Source organism: Tursiops truncatus, chromosome 10 (assembly GCF_011762595.2).
Source record: "Tursiops truncatus isolate mTurTru1 chromosome 10, mTurTru1.mat.Y, whole genome shotgun sequence".
NCBI lineage: Eukaryota > Metazoa > Chordata > Mammalia > Artiodactyla > Delphinidae > Tursiops > Tursiops truncatus.
In genome coordinates, this window is record NC_047043.1 from 31,299,267 (window position 1) to 31,317,786 (window position 18,520).

Here is an 18,520-nt window from a genome sequence, read left to right on the forward strand (position 1 = left end):
GGCAGCTTCCGACCAGGAGCAAGATTGGAAACAAAATTGCCTCTGATTAGAAGTATAGATCTTTTAAGGCAATGGTTATACTGAGATAAGTGGGTTTCATTTTTATCTGCTATACACCTTGGGCTTTTGCATAAAATTTTGCTTGAAAAAGAGGTTCTGTGACTTTAAAAGGAAGGGGGGACATTCCCAGTACTTTATGGAGAGATCATTTTGGGCTGTCATTGTGTGTTTTGGTACAAGTTCCATCTGGAGAAACCCAGGCAAAAGTTAGAGTACTCAAACCTGGACACTTAAATAGCTTTCGCCTTTCCCTGCAAGTACAGTGTGGCAGTCACTTTAGGGAAGCTGTTAGCACTTCCAGCTGGTAGAAGACTTGGCCAGCTGCTTTGCATTTATAGCACCACGCCCCCCAAACCACCTCTGCCTACGGGAGGGTGTTGGCAGGTTGAGACCCTCAGCAGAGGAGCAGCAGGTTCCTGATCCATCTTTGTCTGTAGGATTACCTCAGCCTCTCTTGGAACTGAATGACTCTCCTGTCTACAAAACGGTCTTAGAAAGAATGCAGCGTTTCTTCTGCACCCTCTATGAAAACTGGTAAGGAACCAATGCTGCCTTTTCATATTCTCCTCCTAGACATGCATTGTATAGGATGGCCTTGGGTTGGACATCTGATCTAGAATTCTAGTGTACAGGTAATGTGAGGAAAGAATTTGACAGGAAACTAATGATTCTAGTGTCAAATCAAAATGAACAGGCTGGTTTCCTGCAATTTTTATTTTAATTGTCACATGTGCCTTTAAGTCCTAGCCATGACTTGATATTTTAACGCCCAACTTGTCTGTTTCCAGTGCATAAAGTGATGAGCCCAAAGTAGACGTTACAGTGATGGGGATGCATTTTCTCAGACCCCTCACTCTCATAGCCCACTGTTCATGGGCACTGGGAGATAGCTGGCCATATTTTGTCTTGGGGTCCTGGTTGTGGCGTGGGGGGTGTAACTGGCCCTTCTGTACACCATCTTCCCCAGGGCGCTGATCTCGCTAACACAGTGCTCTAGTCAGCCAGCTAACAAAAGATTCTCCGTCGTAAATCCATATTACTTACAAAGTAGTGAAAGGCTACTGTTGATCTTGGGTACCGACATCTGTCTTTTAAAAGATGCTGAATCTGGTTTCAAGATGTTTCCTTAAACGTTGGGGCGGGGGGGGGGGGGGTGGCTGTTATTTTCCCTTCTGAAAGAAGATTAAGTCCACATCTTCAAAGTATACTGATTAAGCTAAAGTTCTCTTAAAAAGAAAATACAATTAATTGCTTTTCTAGCTGAGAAGTCTTCTTGTAGACTAGAAATTCCCAAGGCAGTCAGGGCTGGCGATAACAGATAATGGATTTGATGTTGTTCATGATTTTCCCTTGCAGTTTCCATATCCTAGGGAAGGCAGGCCCTTCCATGCAGCAGGACTTCTACACCGTGGAGCACCTGGCCACCCAGCTCCTCAGCTCTGCCTTCGTCAACTTGAACAATATTCCTGACTACCGACTCAGACCCATGCTTCATATCCTTTCAAAACTCCCTAGATGGGCTTCCCTGGTGGCGCAGTGGTTGAGAGTCCACCTGCCGATGCAGGGGACACGGGTTCGTGCCCCGGTCCGGGAAGATCCCACATGCCGCGGGGCGGCTGGGCCCATGAGCCATGGCCACTGAGCCTGCGCATCTGGAGCCTGTGCTCCGCAACAGGAGAGGCCAAAACAGTGAGAGGCCCGCATACCGCAAAAAAAAAAAAAAAAAAAAACTCCCTAGATAACCCAAAGGGCCAGAAGATTGAAGACAGGAATAGTTCAGAAGCACCAGAGGAGACAGAGCTGAGCTATATGAAATAGATGGAAACATTTCTGACAGTATATAGTAGCCACATTAGAAGGACAAGAAGATTGAAGTAAATAAAAGGAAAAACCTGAAAGCAGTCCAGGGGGTGTTGAAAGCTCTTTCTCCTTAGGGGAAATTCTTACCATCCCATTTCTTGGAAAGATGAGAAATGAAGCTTTTATATCCCTTTTCTGTACTTGTCAGGTGCTTCTCTTGGAAGAAGCACTCTCATACTGCATGCTCATTCAGACTCTTTGTTTTTGTTCGGGGGAGTATGGTTCTTCCCTGCGAGTTACATTGTAAGGAGAGTTTATTACAGTTCCAGCCTGGCAGGGGAGTGGTGCCTTAGAACGACGGGTGTGCGCTCGTGTGCTAAAGCTTCTTAACCTGCCGCGGCATGGGTCTTCGTGAAGCCTCTGGTGCTCTTCTGTCCCCCGGAGCACTACGAAGCCCTGGTGTCTCCCATCCTTGGACCTCTTTTCACCTACCTTCACATGGTAAGAGATTGGCCAGGAAAGGGTGGCAAAGAGGCCTCTTAGAGTGGGTGGCCTCTCGTGAGTCTCACAAGTCAAGAGCTCCTGAAAGCATCGTCTCCTGGCCCTGCCAGGCTGGCTGCACAGCCGCTCCACCCTTGCTGCCCGGGGTAGAGCAGCCCCCCTGAAGAACTAAACTGGTTCCATTGCCTGCAAAGCACCTGCAGACTCAGATTCTACTCCTATCCTCCTGTTAACTGAGGAGAGGTGATCAGGGGAGTGCTCTTCCTGGATCTGTTTCCCTGACTCTGGAATTAAGCAGGGGGACCAGCTGGGCAGAGAATAGGTGTGTCCAGAGAGACTCAGGAGTTCTGAAATGTCATTGATCCTTTCCAAGCAAAGAAGTGTTTGATATGCTGCCCTTGTCGTGGGTGTGGGAGAGGTTACAGAAACCGTATCTGGTTTTTAAACCTTGTGGGGTCTCCCAAGGCCCTGTCATTGTTACCTGGACTCATCTTCAGCTAATTCTAACCATGAAGTGGCCCTTAGATATTATCTTTTCTCCCTAGTGTAGCACTGATTTCTTTTTTTGTTTTCCCAGAGGCTTTCCCAAAAATGGCAAGTCATCAACCAGAGGAGCCTGCTGTGGTAAGGGACCTTCTCTTCTCCGTGACGGATGAGCTGGCAGCCAGGCTTGGGGTGGGAGAAGGTAGACATGGAGGAAGGACTCTGCCATCCCAGGGCTAGAACAGCAGTGGGTTATAATCATCCTCAGCCCAGATGGTAGATCGCTTTTCTGTGACCATTAGGCAGACTCAGCTCAAGCCTTCATAGGGGGTACCTTCAGCTGCCTTAGGTGAATGCTGAGACATTCTTAGGATTTTGATCCATTCCCCTCAAGCCAACTGGGTACAGTCACAAGTAATAATGCCCCTCAGGGGATCACTGCTGCCCATTCCTAACTTTTGAGTGGAATGTAGACCAGAGGAAGTCAGGAGAAGGAAGTGGGCACAGAAGGTCTAGCTAGGGTCACTGCTTCTTTTGCATTCCCATGGAACTTGGCCCCTGGTTTTCTGCAGTGGAGAAGATGAGACAACAGATGAAAACCCAGAGTCTCAAGAGATGCTGGAGGAACAACTGGTGAGGATGTTAACCCGAGAAGTCATGGACCTGATCAGTAAGTGGCGTGGGAACCAGGGGTAGAAGACAAGCCTTTTTCTGGAAAAAAAGCTGGTCACTCACCTAACATGTTTGCAGCAACACTGACAGATTGATAAGAAATAATTAACTGAATAGAAACTGTGTAATTCTTAAGTCAATTTAAGGACATTTTATGAATTGTGAACTGCATTGTAGTTGTTCATACTAAGGGCAGATTATGAGGAAATGGTTTAAAATAGCAGGAGGAAGTTGGATTAATGGTAGGAATAACTTCTAGCTTTGTCAAAATAGGGAAATTTTTTAATTCTTAGACATGAAGGTGGTTATATTTCATTTTTATTTTTTGGTCAGTTCATTTGTTTGAGATCCAAAGTAGACCAAGTATACATATCAGGCATCCTCTCCTGGTCATTTACTCTCAGGTAATTCTGTAATTTCCCGCCAGTTGACTGAACTTGAAGAGGGACCAGAACACAGTCTGGTCAAATGCCTCTATTTCTGTTGGTGAAGCTGACTTTGTGCCTGGACGGTATCCCACCTTCCCCCACTCCTCACCTGCCCAGAGACAGTTTGGGATCCATTGGCCTGAGACGGCTGTTGTCTGGTGGTAATAAGCCTAGTAACCCTGCTTTCTTGCTTTAGCTGTGTGCTGTGTTTCAAAGAAAGGTGCTGACCATGGTACTGCTCCCCCTGCAGATGGAGACGGTAAGTGAGCCTGTTGGGGCCCTTGGAGGTCAGCCATTAAGCTCCTAAATATTGTTACTTCTGTAACCGGGTCAGTTCCCATAGAAACTGTGTCCCTAGCAGTCTGGTGTGGAGGAGACTGTACACCTAGCTTTCGTCCATGCTGGCGCCCTTGCTGTATTCCCCAGCACAGTCCCTCCTCAGAGCCTCTGCGCTTGGTGATTCCTCTACCTAGAATGATTGTTCTCCCAACTATATACCTGGCCCATCCCCTTGCTTTTTATTCAGGTCTCTGCTCAGATGTCACTTCTGAGAGGTCTTCCATGACCAGCTTATCAAAAATAGCAACGCCGGTCTCTAGATTCTTCCTCTGCTCTGTCTTCCAGCACTGATCACTACCTGACATGTTTTATTTGTGTTATTAATTACTTCTCTCCCTCACTAGAATTTAACTCCTAACAGGGAAGGGACTTTGTCGTATTCCTCTTATATCCCCAGTAACTGCTGTAGTGGGTCCTCAGATATTTGTTTAACGACAAAAGATCCTCAGCATTTGCAGCTTTTTAGGTAACTGTCCAGAAAAATTCCTTGTTTTGCAAACGTATGGCTAGATGCATCTCTAGATCTGCCATGGGCAGAGGCTTCTACACCCTCTTATGAGGCTGGGGGGCTGTCCTAGTACCTTTAACCACCAGTCAGCCCAGGATACTCACCTCTCCTTTACTCTGTGGGCTTCTGTCAGAAAGGACGGTCTCTGTTCTGAAAGGATGGAGCTTAACATTTTGGTCTCTACTTACAGATGAAGAGATGATGGCCACAGAGGTAACCCCCTCGGCCATGGCAGAGCTTACAGACCTGGGAAAATGTCTAATGAAGCATGAGGTGGGTGGAGGGGCAGGCGAGATTTTTTTCCTTGCCCAGCCAGGGAGCTCGCTTCCACTTTTCTCATTTTCTGATGCCATCAGGAGGGTTTTTTGGTAATACGCCTTTATATGATTTAAAGAAAACAGTGGGAAAGGCACAAGGCCACTGTGTTCCCATGCTGGCATGGGCAAAGGCTCAGAAAAACACCCAGGCACATTGCCACCAGTCCCTGGTGTTCAGCCTCCCCCAGGCCTGAGCTCTCTTTCCTGCACGTAGGTTTTCTCTTCTGTATTGGTTAGTTTTTCTTTTTTGGATGGCCTGATAGACATAGAGGAAACAAACTCCCATCTCTTCAGTAGCTGCGTCTATCATTTTCCTGCTTACCTATTAAAACTCTAGCTCCTGATGCATCAGAATTCAGAGAACATTGTACTTGTTTTCCCATTGTAATTCTCCATCCTTTTCTGTTAGGATGTTTGTACAGCGCTGTTAATTACAGCCTTCAATTCCCTGGCCTGGAAGGATACTCTGTCGTGCCAGAGGACAACCACACAGCTCTGCTGGCCTCTCCTCAAACAAGTATGGTTACTCACCCTTTCTCCTCTCCCCTCATGAAACGTTTGGGTCATGAGGATTGACTGAATCAGTTGGAAGAACTAGGGTGCTGAGGCCTTCAGAGTCCCGCTTTGGCCCTGAGCACAGCTGTCTCCCCAGGTGCTGTCAGGGACACTGCTCGCAGATGCTGTTACATGGCTGTTCACCAGTGTGCTGAAGGGCTTACAGACGCATGGGCAGCACGATGGCTGCATGGCTTCCCTGGTCCACCTGGCCTTCCAGATATATGAGGCGCTGGTGAGTGGAGAAAGCCTGGGGGCAGGATGGCTGCGGCTTCATCCCTCACAGCCTGCCTGCTCCTGGTCACTTGGGCCTTAATCCTAAACGTAGGCAGCTGCCAAGTTGCTAGTGCTGCCCCTGAGGAGTGGGTGTGGCAAGGGATAGGGAAGGTGACGGGGCCCAAAACTGTGCCATTGAGTGGGTTTACCCCTACTTCTCAGCGTCCCAGGTACCTGGAGATAAGAGCTGTGATGGAGCAGATCCCTGAAATTCAGAAGGACTCACTGGACCAGTTTGATTGCAAGCTTTTGAACCCCTCTCTGCAGAAAGTGGCTGACAAGCGCCGGAAGGACCAATTCAAACGCCTCATTGCTGGGTGCATTGGGGTAGGTCACACCCTTCACACCCTTTCCTTAGTGCTCCCAACCACCTTTGCAGTCTTCTTGGACCATGTGTACAGGCAAACCAGAAACCAGCTGTAGCCACGACCATTATGGTGAGACGATCTTTAAAACAACCCACCACTCGAGACCCAGCATTAGTTCTTTCTCGTTTGTCTTCCACAGAAACCCTTGGGCGAGCAGTTCCGAAAAGAAGTTCACATTAAGAATCTCCCCTCACTTTTCAAAAAGACAAAGCCAATGCTGGAAGCGGAGGTGCTGGACAATGAGGAGGGAAGCCTGGCCGCCATCTTTGAACCCTGAGTCAAGCTTTTGGGCATTCTTCCTCGACCTTTATTGTCATCTCTTCTTCCCCTTTGTAGCTATTCTCTAGGCCCCTCTCCACTGCCACCTCACTTTACACCGCCGTCAGCCTGGAGAGAGATCCAGGTCTGGAGCTGGAGAGAGTGGGCCCTGTACAGGGCCGGAAGCCACGCTAAAGCATCAAGAATGGGAGTTAGGGCTTCACCGTTCTGTCTAGGTTACCCAGGCATCTCCCATCCTGCTTGGAGCTTTGCCTTTTCCAAGAGAGAAAAGCTAGAGCAGAGCGGCCCTTCTCCCCAGGCCCTCCCGCCCCCAGGCAGCCATACACCTGTGCAGAGTGGTAACTAGGGGCGCTATACCCAATGCTGCGACAAGCCAGGCTTGCGGCGGGGGCTCAGCCCTGAACTACTTGTGCCAGAGTTTCTCCTGGATCGTTGAAAGTCCCACTGAGCCCCCTTGCTGCTGGGCTGACAGGGACCTTCCCCATCCCCCAGGGGCATATCTGGGTCAGGTGCTGCGTGCTGAACTGAATTTGGCCAGTTCCTGCTTTGTTTTGAGCAAGAATCTGGTCACCTGATGGGATCCATGGTACAGGCCACTGCTAAGCTCTGGGCACAGTATCAAATGTTAGTACCTTCAGGGACCAGGGCTGGGCCAGGGTCTGTAGCGCTCTGTAACATCCCTTAGAGCTCACGCATTTTGTCCCTCCATGAATGACCCCTCAGTGTGGTTTCCCCAGTCCCCAGGGTCCACTCAGGCACAAGAGCCACAGTACCCTATCTAGTGTCACATGATGTCATTGGCATTTAAGGATAACCCAGACCAACTAGGCTACATCTGTGACAAGCAGCTGGCAAAGCCACTGGTCTCTCCTAGGACTAGCTCAGTCCAGGTGCCTTCAAAAATCTCGTGGTCTTTCAGGTCCCTGGTCACTTCCCTCATGGGCCATTTCCAAAAGAAAAAAATATGCCTTCCCATCACAACCTGTGAGTCTCCAGTCTGTTCTGAACATCACTGGACGGCCCTATAAGCACAGGGGACGTGGATGCACGACTAGTTAATCTGTACAGAAGGACACACACTTAGAGTGTGTGTCCATGTGTTCCCCACAGAGGCCTGGCATTGATCCAGTCCCCTGAGCAGGGTTTTGGCGATGCTGAAGCTGCAGCTTTTAGCTGGTGTGGCCCCCCCAGGTAGGGTAAGGTCAGGAAGAGGCAAAGCTGGGGAAACGGACTTGGGAGCCCCACATTGCGCTTTCTATGGCACAGACTTGGTCCATCCCCTCTTCCTGGGTGGTGCTTTGGGCTTCTTGTCCACTGTGAAGGCCATCTCAGCATGTTTCCCTCCAAACTTGTTAGCTGCCTACTCTTCTCTGCGGTGGGGCTGTGGAGGATATAGTTGTATTTATTGTGTTGTAATATTTTTAACATCCTGTGACTTCATGTTAGAAGTTTTCTATTGTTTATAGAACCTTTTTGTAGAAACATTAACTCTAAAGCACATCTGCATGTCAGTAAAAATCTCAATTTCATATAGAAAGGGCCCCATCTCCCTTTTTCAAACTAGTAACGTACGCCAGGGTCACTGTTCCTCGTGAGCATCTTGCTTGCTAAGGGGGCTGGACAGGAAGAACTGTGACTGACAGCCCTGCTCTGTCAAACCCTCTGAAATAGCATGCCAGCCAGAAGCAGCTTTCTATTCCTGACACATAGACCAGGCGGCCCTTCCGTTCTCTCAGTGTCGTCATTGGTGGCCACTGGACCTAACCCAGAGGGGCTGCCCAAGGGGACTGTTACTCTTCCTTGTGTGGCTCTTGATGTGACTTGACTGCCATGGACCACCCTTTTCTCTCTCAGGAACTTCCTCTGGTATCCAGGAAATGGGTTAAGCAGCACACGGTGTTTTCCTGTGGTCTGGCTGTGCCCCCAGAAACCATCACACTTGGCATTTCTCAAGGGGCTTCAGAGGGACTTGGCCCTGACTTGCAGTGATGTCTGAGCCCAATGCTCTCAACTGCTAAATAACGCCAGATCTCTTCTGAGGTGCCCCATATTTTTGCACAAAAACTGAAAAAGTGGTCTCCAACAAAAGGATTTTTGTCTGGATGTGAATTTATTTACATTAAGACCTTACAAAGGCATAAAAGTCACATTTTGTGGCACATTTAACGAAGTGTATTGACTGAAAATAAAGCTGGAATTGTCCCCAGAAAACTCAGGACCCCTAGTCTCTGGGCTCTCTACAGCAGTCCTGTGGGGGCAGGTCAGAACCTAACATCTTCAGCTTGCCTCAGGAGCATCCAGTCCCAGCCATGCCAGGTCCAGCGCAGCCTCAATCCATCTGAACCGCATCCAGTTCATCCAAGAACCGCCGGCACTTCCCCATCAGTACCTTGATGGCTTCACTCACCAGCACGTCTGGTGGCAACACCCCTGTTGACTCCACAGAGACTGGGGACCAAAGGGACACTTTAGCCCAGGCAGGGCTTACAAAAGCTCCTTATACGTATTGCTAGATTCCACATCTGAACTCTGCAAGGAAGCTGCAGCACCAAAGAACTCCACCCCCACCCCACCCTCCAACTTGAAACTCACAGATGTAATGGTTCCGAACACGAGCAAGACGTACAACCTTCTTTAGCTTCTCATTCCGGAAGACTTCCCTGCTGAAGGTATCTAGCCGGGGATTGGCAACTCTGGCCACCTTTTTACCTAATGAAAACAAACCGTATTATAAATACATGAGCCCAGAGCTTTTATTTCTCTGCTACCTTCAAAGAAAATATACTTCAGGGCCTGGCATCCCAAATCCCATACCTTGGATTTCTTGCACCTCAATAACACCAGGTGAGAAGCACCGGCTCAGCTCCTCAGCCGCATCCCCTTCCACGGGCTCAAGCAGGGTGATGTCCGGCAGGAGCCGGTAACTGGCTGTTGCCACAGGTGAAAACTTGGCATGATCTTTGCCTGGAGGGAAGAGGGAACTCAGAGCCTGGGAGGAGACCCTTCCTCACATTCCCTAAGCTCCTGACATCAAAGGCCCATTGGCTCTCTGCCTGTCGGGGACATCTCAGCCGAGTCCCTTAGTCATACCTCACCCCAGGGTAATCAAAGGGTCTCACCAATGCCCTTGACGCAGTGCATGAGCAGGTCGATCTCCTGGCCAGGCCGCAGCTGAGCGATGAGGATATCATCGTGTACCGGTCGGATGGTGCCCTCCGGGAAGAGGTCAGCCTGGTTCCCCAGGGGGACCCATGTCATGTGCCTGGTGTACACTGCGGGAGGAAGCACATCAGACCAAAGTCCCTAAAACTGGCACCCACCAATAGGGGGCCCTCTTCCTCACCCCACCGGTACCTACCTTTGTGGTTGACATAGAGCTCATTGGGGTCAGAGGAATCTTTAGCGGCGTGGGGGTTCCGAGTGCACCTGACCTGCAGCCGAAACTGCAGGGTATCTATCTCTGTGCCTTCTTCATCTCCTACACAAAGGGAGGAGGTGGGGACTGTTAAAGAGCTAGTGGACGTCGGTGCCAGGCACTACGCTGAATGCCTTGCATGTTTCTCTCATCCTGTTGGCAACCCTGGTAAGGCAAGGGCAGATGTCCTCACAGACAACAGCACTGATGTACCAAAAGATTGGTACCGGGCCCAAGGTCATACAGTAGCCAATCAAGGGTTCGAACACAGGCAGTCTGATTCCAGAATCAACTTCAGAGGAGAGCTGCCCACCTTCCCCCAAAATTTAATTTTCTCAAACCCTCACCTTGGTTCCGATATTCAAAAAGGCGGGGATCAGCATGAATGGGGATGAGCCCCAAGCGGTGAGCGAGGATCTCATCCTGGACAATGGAAGTGTTGTTGTACACCAGGACCTTCTCCACAGCCATGGTTGGCACCTGCCCAAGAAAAGAAAGCCACTCATCTACAAAGACCCCGTAGATTCCCCATCTACTCCCTGCCTCCTGACATAGGGAGATGGAGACTTCCTCCTAGAAGAACGCTTGATGAAAAGTTTACAAAGAATGAGCAGGAGGAACGCTCAGCAAAACTGCAGGAAAAATACCACTTGAGACAATTCTACAAATGAGGATTCCCCACACGACTCCACCTTTGCCATCGCGCCCACCTATACCTCAGCTAATAGAATGCGTCGAAAAGCATTGGCGATGGCTGCGTCGATTCCCACCATGTCAAACTCCAATGAGTTTTCATCCATGTGCACCACATCCACGCGGAAATCCTAAAGGAACAGGAAAAGCACAAAATGAAGCCTGCTCTCTACACAGTCAATACCTCCCCCCAGATATTCCCCTCAAGAACCTCCCTTTGAAAAAAAAAAAAAAAAAAAAAAAAAAAAAGGAAGGGCTTCCCTGGTGGCGCAGTAGTTGAGAGTCCGCCTGCCGATGCAGGGGACGCAAGTTCGTGTCCCGGTCCGGGAAGATCCCACATGCCGCGGAGCGGCTGGGCCTGTGAGCCATGGCCGCTGGACCTGCGCGGCCGGAGCCTGTGCTCTGCAACAGGAGAGGCCACAACAGTGAGAGGCCCGTGTACTGCGCAAAAAAAAAAAAAAAAAAAAAAAAAAAAGAACCTCCCTTTGCCCAGATGTCCCTCTCGCTTCCAATCATTTTAGTTTCTAGAAAAGTCTTCATTTTTATCTTCCATTCATTTAAAATCCTCTGCAATATGGCTTCCAGCCAGGCCCTCCACAGAGGCTATTTTACTAAGAATAGGCTCACATATTGCTCAGTCCAGTTGATACTACTCAATCCTTATCTTACTAGACACCTCCCCTGGACCTGGCATTGAGAGAATCCCATTTCCAAACTACTGCCTTGATTTCTGAGCACCAACCTTCCTTGTCTGATCAGTCCTTCTACTAAATTCACAGTCTTCCACCTACCATATACATGTTACCATTTCCCAAGTGTTTGTGTCTCTCCAGGGTGACCTCAACCCCACTCATGGTTTTAGCAACTATCTGTACGGACAACTCCCCAAATTGTATCTCACTTCTGATCTCATATATATCTCCTGCTAGCCTGCTAGACTTCTCCATCTACAGGAAACCAAATGCGTCAACACTCCCTTTCCCCAGACCCATTTCTCATCAGTAAATGACACCACCATCCATCAAAGTAGTTCCCCAACAAGCGAATTTTACACTCCCCCCTCACAGCCCATATCCAAGCAACCACCAAATTTACCTTCTGTCTCCCGTGCTCTGTTTCCATGATCACAATCTTAGTTTCTGCCTTCAGCCTCAGCTCCCCTATGCAATTCTGTCACAAATCTGCACACACCACATGACAATCCTCAAATTCATTCTCTCCCAACCATTAAGCTTGCAGATATGATAATATCTGCTTAAGAGCTCTTCAAAAGCTCCCTATCACCTACAGTGCCTAAAATGCACTTCAGTCTTGCCTAACACTCACGCTGACCCACTTCATATTCTAGCAACAATGAACTGCTTGGACACTCCTCACCCTTCGCTGTTCTCAGCTTCTGCTCATCGTTCAGGGCTGAACTGAGATGTCATCTCCTTCAGGAAATCTTCCATACTTCTGCCCCCCCTTCTCATTCTGGATTAAGTGCCTGTGCAGGATACACCCGCCCCAACCCCATCACCTTTTTTGCTTTCAACCGCCTTTACCGCATTACTCTGGACTCATTTGTCTACGCATGCTCTTCTACAACAAGACTGAACATCTTATTTGCAAAGCAGTGCAGAAGTTGTGTCTACCGAGCACCTAGCATGTTGCTCGATATACGGAGCAAACCCCAAGTGAGGCAGGAAAGACAGGGCCCAACCCAAGGACAGCCTCCTCATACACAGACATTAGGCAAAAGGCAAAGCCACCTCTCCTTGTGTTGCACTTAATGAGATTATGAAGCATGGAGGAATGGCATCAGCAACAAGAACATACATTAAACCTTGATTAAACTTTGTGACACCTGAACAGGGAACCCTGCCCAGAAAACCCACAGAGCTCAGCCCAGCATGAGCAATAAAGATGCACAGGCTGCAGCTGCCTGCTATACAGCCTTCCACACCTGGTGCTTGACTGCTAAGGGAAAAATGGCTCTTAGAGCACATGTGCAGTGGCTTCAGGAGACAGACTCACAAGAGAAGCGGATGTAACCAGGCGCAATTAAGATCCCACCAATGAATATTCTGCCCCTAATCAAAGAAACCTGCATCCATTCAAGGAATTGAAATAAAAGGTGGGGGGGGGTCAGAAAACTCCTCAGATGCCCTCCTCACTGGCGAGGACGCCCGAGTTCTTTGCCAAGTGCGTTTGCTTCTGCCCCTTAATACACTGCTTCTTTGTTTCTCTCTACACCTCAGTCTGTGTGACTTTTTTTGCGTTCCCTGTCCAAATTCTTTTGGACAGGTAGAACAAGAACCTGGACCTTTAATTTAGCCTGTCTGGCATCAGTCTTTGGCAAGCAAGCCAGGAGATTTATTGGAAGTTAATTACCCTTCATCTTGGTCTCTGGTAAGTCTTAGCGTCCCACCTCCCTTGCACTTGAGTGGTGCTGCCTGACTTCCTATCATTACTTTTCTCTTTCGCCCTTTGTCGCGCCTCTGCGGCCCATCTCACTCATATTTTCGTGTCTTGCTCTCCCGGAAGTGCGGGGAAGAGGAATTTGTCAGGTGCTTTCCAAGCTTGCTGCTAGGTCTTGCACTTCTCATTGTTGCAAGGCATGTCAGGCCAGCCTCTGCTCACAGGCAGTCAGGGACCTGAACCACAGGAGCTTTGCCCTCTGGGTTTATCTTATCCACCATTTGATTAACTATTGTCAGGTTCAAATTAGCAAAAATATAAAATTTTTATATTTTATAAATATAGCCTTACTTGGACAGACTGTAAGTTGAAGAAAGCTGAGGTTTTCTTAGATTTTTTTTTAACATAATTACACATACTGCCTCCCTTAGTGGCTGGTACCCATTTTCAGATACTTACCACCCTTTCAGAGAATGCAAACTAGAACCTAAATAGGTCCTGGAACTATAAGGATGTCCATTTTAGGGGAATGCACCCCAGGAACACAAGAATTAATCACTGGCTATAGAATCTACAGAGAAGCCTTGAAGCCTTCAGGAAGGTCGCTCACCCTGGTTATCGCAGACACCAGGGGAGGACACGGGCCTCAGGACGGGCTGGCAGGGTTGCCATATGATGGGGTCGCTACCCTCACACAGGCTACAGTCAGCAGGAGTGAGAAAAACAGGGACACCCGTAGCCAGTCCTGACCGACAATGCTCCTCCTTTTGGCAGGAGCTTGGTTCCCCTGAAGGATCACAGGTAATCTTTACTCCCAGGGACATACCCTTTGGGAGTATTCAGAGACACCAAGGACATTTTCTCTTTTGGGCTTTTGTGCACCCCATGCTGCCTGGGGACCCTGACCATTGAGGGCTATATTTCAGAACTAGTTAAAATCTAAAAGCACGTAAAACCAGTGAACTCATTAAGAGCAGTACTTACTTAATTTGGGACAAGTCCAGGCAGTTGAATTCCTTCTCTGACCAAATGAGCCTCATCTAGGATTAAACTTGTGAAAGTTTTTAGAGAATGCACTAACACAGACTCCTCCACCCCAAGAACTAGTCCCTGCTGGGACAACATTTTTATCAGCTAGTCTGTCCCTGATATTAGGTGAAAGCTCCAAAAATTACAGTTGGGGCCTCAGGCTCTGATGCCTTAGCTGCTAGATATGGCCTATGGGGTATTTAATAACCGTGACCAGGCAGAGGAAGCCCTGAGGGACTGGCACGAAGGGGAACAAACTAAGAAACAGGCTCAACTGACAGCTCTTGCTGTCAGCAGTGCCTTGCAACCTCAGGGACAAAGAGAAGACACGACACCAGAACAACAGAGACTCCACAAGGGGTCTGCTTCAAATGTGGTAAGCCAGGCCACTGCACCCGTTCCTGTTGAGGGCAAAAGGCGAAACTGCTTGCCCCATGTCCAAACTGTGGAAAGTCAGGCCATCAGACGTGAGAATGTCCCATGTCCGATTTGGACAAAGGGGTTTCGAAACTCCAAATGGTAGCTGCAGATAGCTGACAGGGCCGGGGGTCCTTGGCTCGCATGGAAAAATTCACCATCTCAACAGAAGAGCTCAGGTGATCCTTAACAAGGCAGGTAAGAGGGTCTAGTTTTTTAATCAATACAGGAGCCACTTGCTCTGTCTTTAAACAATTATGCTGGACTCTCAAATGTTAAAAGCTGCCTGGTATTGATAAAAATCGAGTATTGATAAAAATCCCCACAGTTGGTATTTCATTAAGCCACTCAATTGCCAATCTGAACAATATTTGGTCTCACATGCCTTCTCGGTAGTCCCTGAATGCCCCCATCCTTTAACGGGACAATACGTTATAAAAGCTTGGGAGACACTTCAGCGACTAGGAACAGGCCCCAACTTTTAAATTGCTCTGGCTGAAACCTAACATTTGGGTGAAACCTAACACCCATAAATTTTCAAGCCTGAGACAGAGACATCCCAGGAAGGGCCCCCCAGGCCAAGCTGATTATTACCAGGTGCAGGTTACTAGTCTTTTGTCAGTCACACACAATACTCCTATTCTGCCTGTTATCAAACCCAACAGGACCAAATAAGTATTTTGGGGACACCAAGAATGGATGACCAACTATTAGCTAAGCGGGGAACCTGTCTAGAGTTAAACCTATCCCTCCTCCCAAGTCTTCACAGAACATCGAGGACCACAGACAACCAGAAGAGTCCAGACAGGCGAGTGAGCCCCCTTCCAAACCTAAAGTCCTTATTAAAGAAGGACAAAAAAACTTCATAAATCCAAGGCTAAGTACCTCTGGCCGCTATTTTCCTTCTGCCCCGTTACACCAGTCCGCCCATAAACTAATTAATACGCTTTGGTGAACCTGGATGCCTGCTATCCTCCTCGTGTTCCTTCTCGCTGCTCTGCTAATCCTTTCTGAGTGCTGTCTCGATTCAGCACCTTTACCGGAGAGGGCTCTGCTCTGCCCATGCTGGGTTTAAAAAGGACTGTTTGTTTTTAGCTCACCACTGCTGCTGCCACCACAAAATCGTTATTCACCCTAACCTTTCTCTCCCTCCCTTGGGTGTCTGCATTAGGGGAATAGGAACTTAATGCAACTGTAAATCTTTCAAAAATTACTCATGGCTTAATTCCTTGGGTCTCACTTTTAGGAAAGATCTGCTTACTCTGGCAATATCCAAAGCTTCCAAGGCAGGCTTTCTCTCCGCCTCTCTCTCTCTCTCTCTCTGAGGAGTCCTCTTCCATTAATGTCTTTAAATATAGAAGTTTTATTTAAAATCTTAGATTCCCGAGCTAGGTGGCAATTCCACCACTATGAAGGATTCTTAGAGTCATAAGAAAAGTGGATACATCTGGGCACCACAGGCAGACACATTACTGGTCATGCCCTATATCAAAAAGGAGGATAGAAAAAGAAAAGGCAATCCCCCTACCTGGCCAACGGGGACGAATGGGCAGGGTCCCAGACCCTCTCACCTTGGAGACATCCAAGGACTAGTAAGGTCACTGAGGGGGACGCCTCCAAGGCCTAGGAAGTAGGTAATGGTAGAAGGCGACGCCCTTGCTGTTACCAAAGCTGAGAGCAAAACTCACAGGATGCCCTGATTTTTGTGCTGTTTTCTTTTCTGTCCACTTTAGGTATAAACACCATAGGAGGTGCCCCTTCAATACCCGAGCAGTCCCTCTTAGGACGCATCCTGAAAAACTGGAAGGAATTCAACGTTGATGAGCTAAAACACAAGAAACTCATCTTTTTCTGCAACTCGTTTTGGCCTCAATACAAGTAAGGGTCAGGGAAACCTGGCTCCAAAATGGCTCTTCAAATTATGACACTATTTCACAACTGGATTTATTTTGCAGGAAACTAGAGAAATACACTGAGGATCCTTACGTGCAGGCTTTTATGATGCTATACCAAAACGCTTCATTGAAGGAATCATGTCAGATTTGTTTCACTGAACCAAAGAAAAGAGACCAAAATACCCCAGATATTTTAGATGACAACCCCAACTCCTCCTTCCCTTCCCTGGGATTGGCTAAGGCCTCTCCTTATCTAGATAATGCCCTGATAGTGGGACAATGCATGCTAGACCAACTAAGTAATCACAGGGACCTCAGTATAACCATTTATAATCCCATTCCTGAAATAAGAGGGCAACTGGACTCATCCTGGCAAAAAAAGGAGTTGCTATTGGTTTGGCAGCTCCACGGGGCAGGGGGGAGGGGGCTTTGCCTACCACGAGGCAACACTTTATAACCTGTCAGATACTCTGTCTACCCTGGCCAGGACCAGAGGGGACTCACTCTCTAGACTCTCAACATCTCTTAATTCCCTAGCTAATGTGGTGATGGATAATAGACTGGTCTTGGATTATCTCCTAGCTGAGCAGGTAAGGATATGTGCAGTTATCAACAAAACATGTTACACCTACATCAACACCCCTGGCCAGGTGTTACAGTTTTGGAAAGGATAACCCCAGTGCCCACTCCACATGGACTGCAGTCAAAAGGATATAACCAAAGGCACCCTTGGACCTCTGGTTGCATTAATACTTTTGCTGATTTCTGGCCCCTGCCTTTTTACTTGCTTGTTAAATTTGTTTCCTCCAGGTTGCAACAATTTGACATAAACATGATGGTCATACAGGGACTCCAGCCACTGCCTACTGCTGAGGCCTCTATGGAAATCTTGGGACTCCTTGACCAGAAAGGAGGAAAGTTTCATTCCCAGGGTCAGACAAGGGAAGACTGCCCCTGCCAGCTTGAAGAAGTTACAGAAGAATGAGACTTTTGGCCCTGAATAACCCCAAAAGATTTTGGAAAGGAACTCTTTCAGGGTGGAATTGAGGCAGGAAAGACAGGGCTGGACCCAAGGACAGCCTCCTCAAACACAGACTTTAGGCAACAGGCAAAGCCACCTCTCCTTGTTTTGCACTTAATGAGACTGTGAAGCATGGAGGAATGGCCATCAGCAACAAGAACATAAATTAAACCTTGATTAAACTTCGTGATACCTAAACAGAGAACCCTAACCAGAAAACCCACAGAGCTAGAGCTTGGCGGAGCATGAGCAATAAAAATGCACAGGCTGCGGGTGGCTGCTATACAACCTTCCACACCTGGCGCTACGGAAAAATTTAAGGGAAAACAGCTTTCAGAAGAGCGGTGGCTTTAAAAGACCAATGGGCAAGAGAAGCTGACGTAACCAGGTGCAATCAAGATCCCACCGCAGGGGTGGTGGTCACAAAACTCCTCGGGTGCGCCCCTCACTCGCGAGGACGCCCTCATTCTTCTCTGTGTACGTACTTTCCCTTCTGCCCCTTAATAAATTGCTTCTTTGTTTCTCTCTACGCCTTAGTCTCTGTGTGTGACCTTTCTTGCGCTCCCTGTCCAGATTCTTTTGGACAGGTAGAACAAGAACCTGGACCTTTAATTTAGCCTGAACAGCATCACAAGGACAGCTTCTGAGGCACAGGCTACTCAGACTACAAGGTCCGATCCCCGTACTCTCTCCGGGTACCTCCAGCTCCACCCACCTTTTCGAAGCGGTTCTGGTCCCAGGCATCATCGTAGCCCGAATAGTTACCGGGAAAGTCGGTGGTATGAACCTAGAGCAAAGAGAGACGAGCCTGTCCGCGAAGGGGCAGCGAGGCCAAGCCTGTCCCCACTCTGACCCCAACTCATCCCTGTTCCGCTCCCATTTCTCCTCCCGAGCTCAAGGCCACAAGGCTTACATTGCGAACCCCGAACTCCCCTAAAACCACGCGCCTCCGCATTTCCTCCACCGCCTGGGCCGCCGCCATCTTCAACTCCTCCACGTGACTAGGGCACCTAACTGGTGCGTGCGTCCTAGCGGCCCTCCTCCGTCTCCGTGGCAACGCATCA

At 48.6% G+C, this 18,520-nt stretch overlaps 2 protein-coding genes across 9 annotated transcripts in view; one reads left to right on the forward strand and one right to left on the reverse strand.

Annotated features, from left to right (window-relative positions):
- XPO5 (exportin 5) overlaps window positions 1-8,123 on the forward strand; it is a 45,992-nt gene extending 37,869 nt beyond the window's left edge. For 2 of the 8 annotated variants that reach the window (XM_019949722.3, XM_019949723.3), the window contains 11 exons: window positions 498-594; window positions 1,417-1,553; window positions 2,264-2,361; window positions 2,939-2,985; window positions 3,417-3,514; window positions 4,141-4,203; window positions 4,982-5,064; window positions 5,518-5,625; window positions 5,761-5,898; window positions 6,102-6,266; window positions 6,447-8,123. In XM_019949722.3, the coding sequence (XP_019805281.1) occupies window positions 498-594; window positions 1,417-1,553; window positions 2,264-2,361; window positions 2,939-2,985; window positions 3,417-3,514; window positions 4,141-4,203; window positions 4,982-5,064; window positions 5,518-5,625; window positions 5,761-5,898; window positions 6,102-6,266; window positions 6,447-6,584 (1,172 nt within the window). In that variant the 3' untranslated portion in view covers window positions 6,585-8,123. Of the gene's footprint in view, window positions 1-497; window positions 595-1,416; window positions 1,554-2,263; window positions 2,362-2,938; window positions 2,986-3,416; window positions 3,515-4,140; window positions 4,204-4,981; window positions 5,065-5,517; window positions 5,626-5,760; window positions 5,899-6,101; window positions 6,267-6,446 lie in introns of those variants that run through there. The other 6 variants (XM_073810684.1, XM_019949724.3, XR_012334445.1 and 3 more) reach the window with 6 other exon arrangements.
- A 554-nt stretch (window positions 8,124-8,677) lies between these two features.
- On the reverse strand, window positions 8,678-18,509 carry POLR1C (RNA polymerase I and III subunit C). Its single transcript, XM_019949731.3, has 9 exons — window positions 18,370-18,509; window positions 18,172-18,243; window positions 10,718-10,825; window positions 10,349-10,481; window positions 9,945-10,064; window positions 9,706-9,858; window positions 9,401-9,550; window positions 9,179-9,295; window positions 8,678-9,034 (listed from the first exon to the last, which is right to left on the reverse strand). Exons 1-9 carry the CDS (start codon window positions 18,436-18,438, stop codon window positions 8,916-8,918), a joined length of 1,041 nt encoding a protein of 346 aa, XP_019805290.1. The 5' UTR covers window positions 18,439-18,509; the 3' UTR covers window positions 8,678-8,915.
- Window positions 18,510-18,520: the final 11 nt, after the last annotated feature.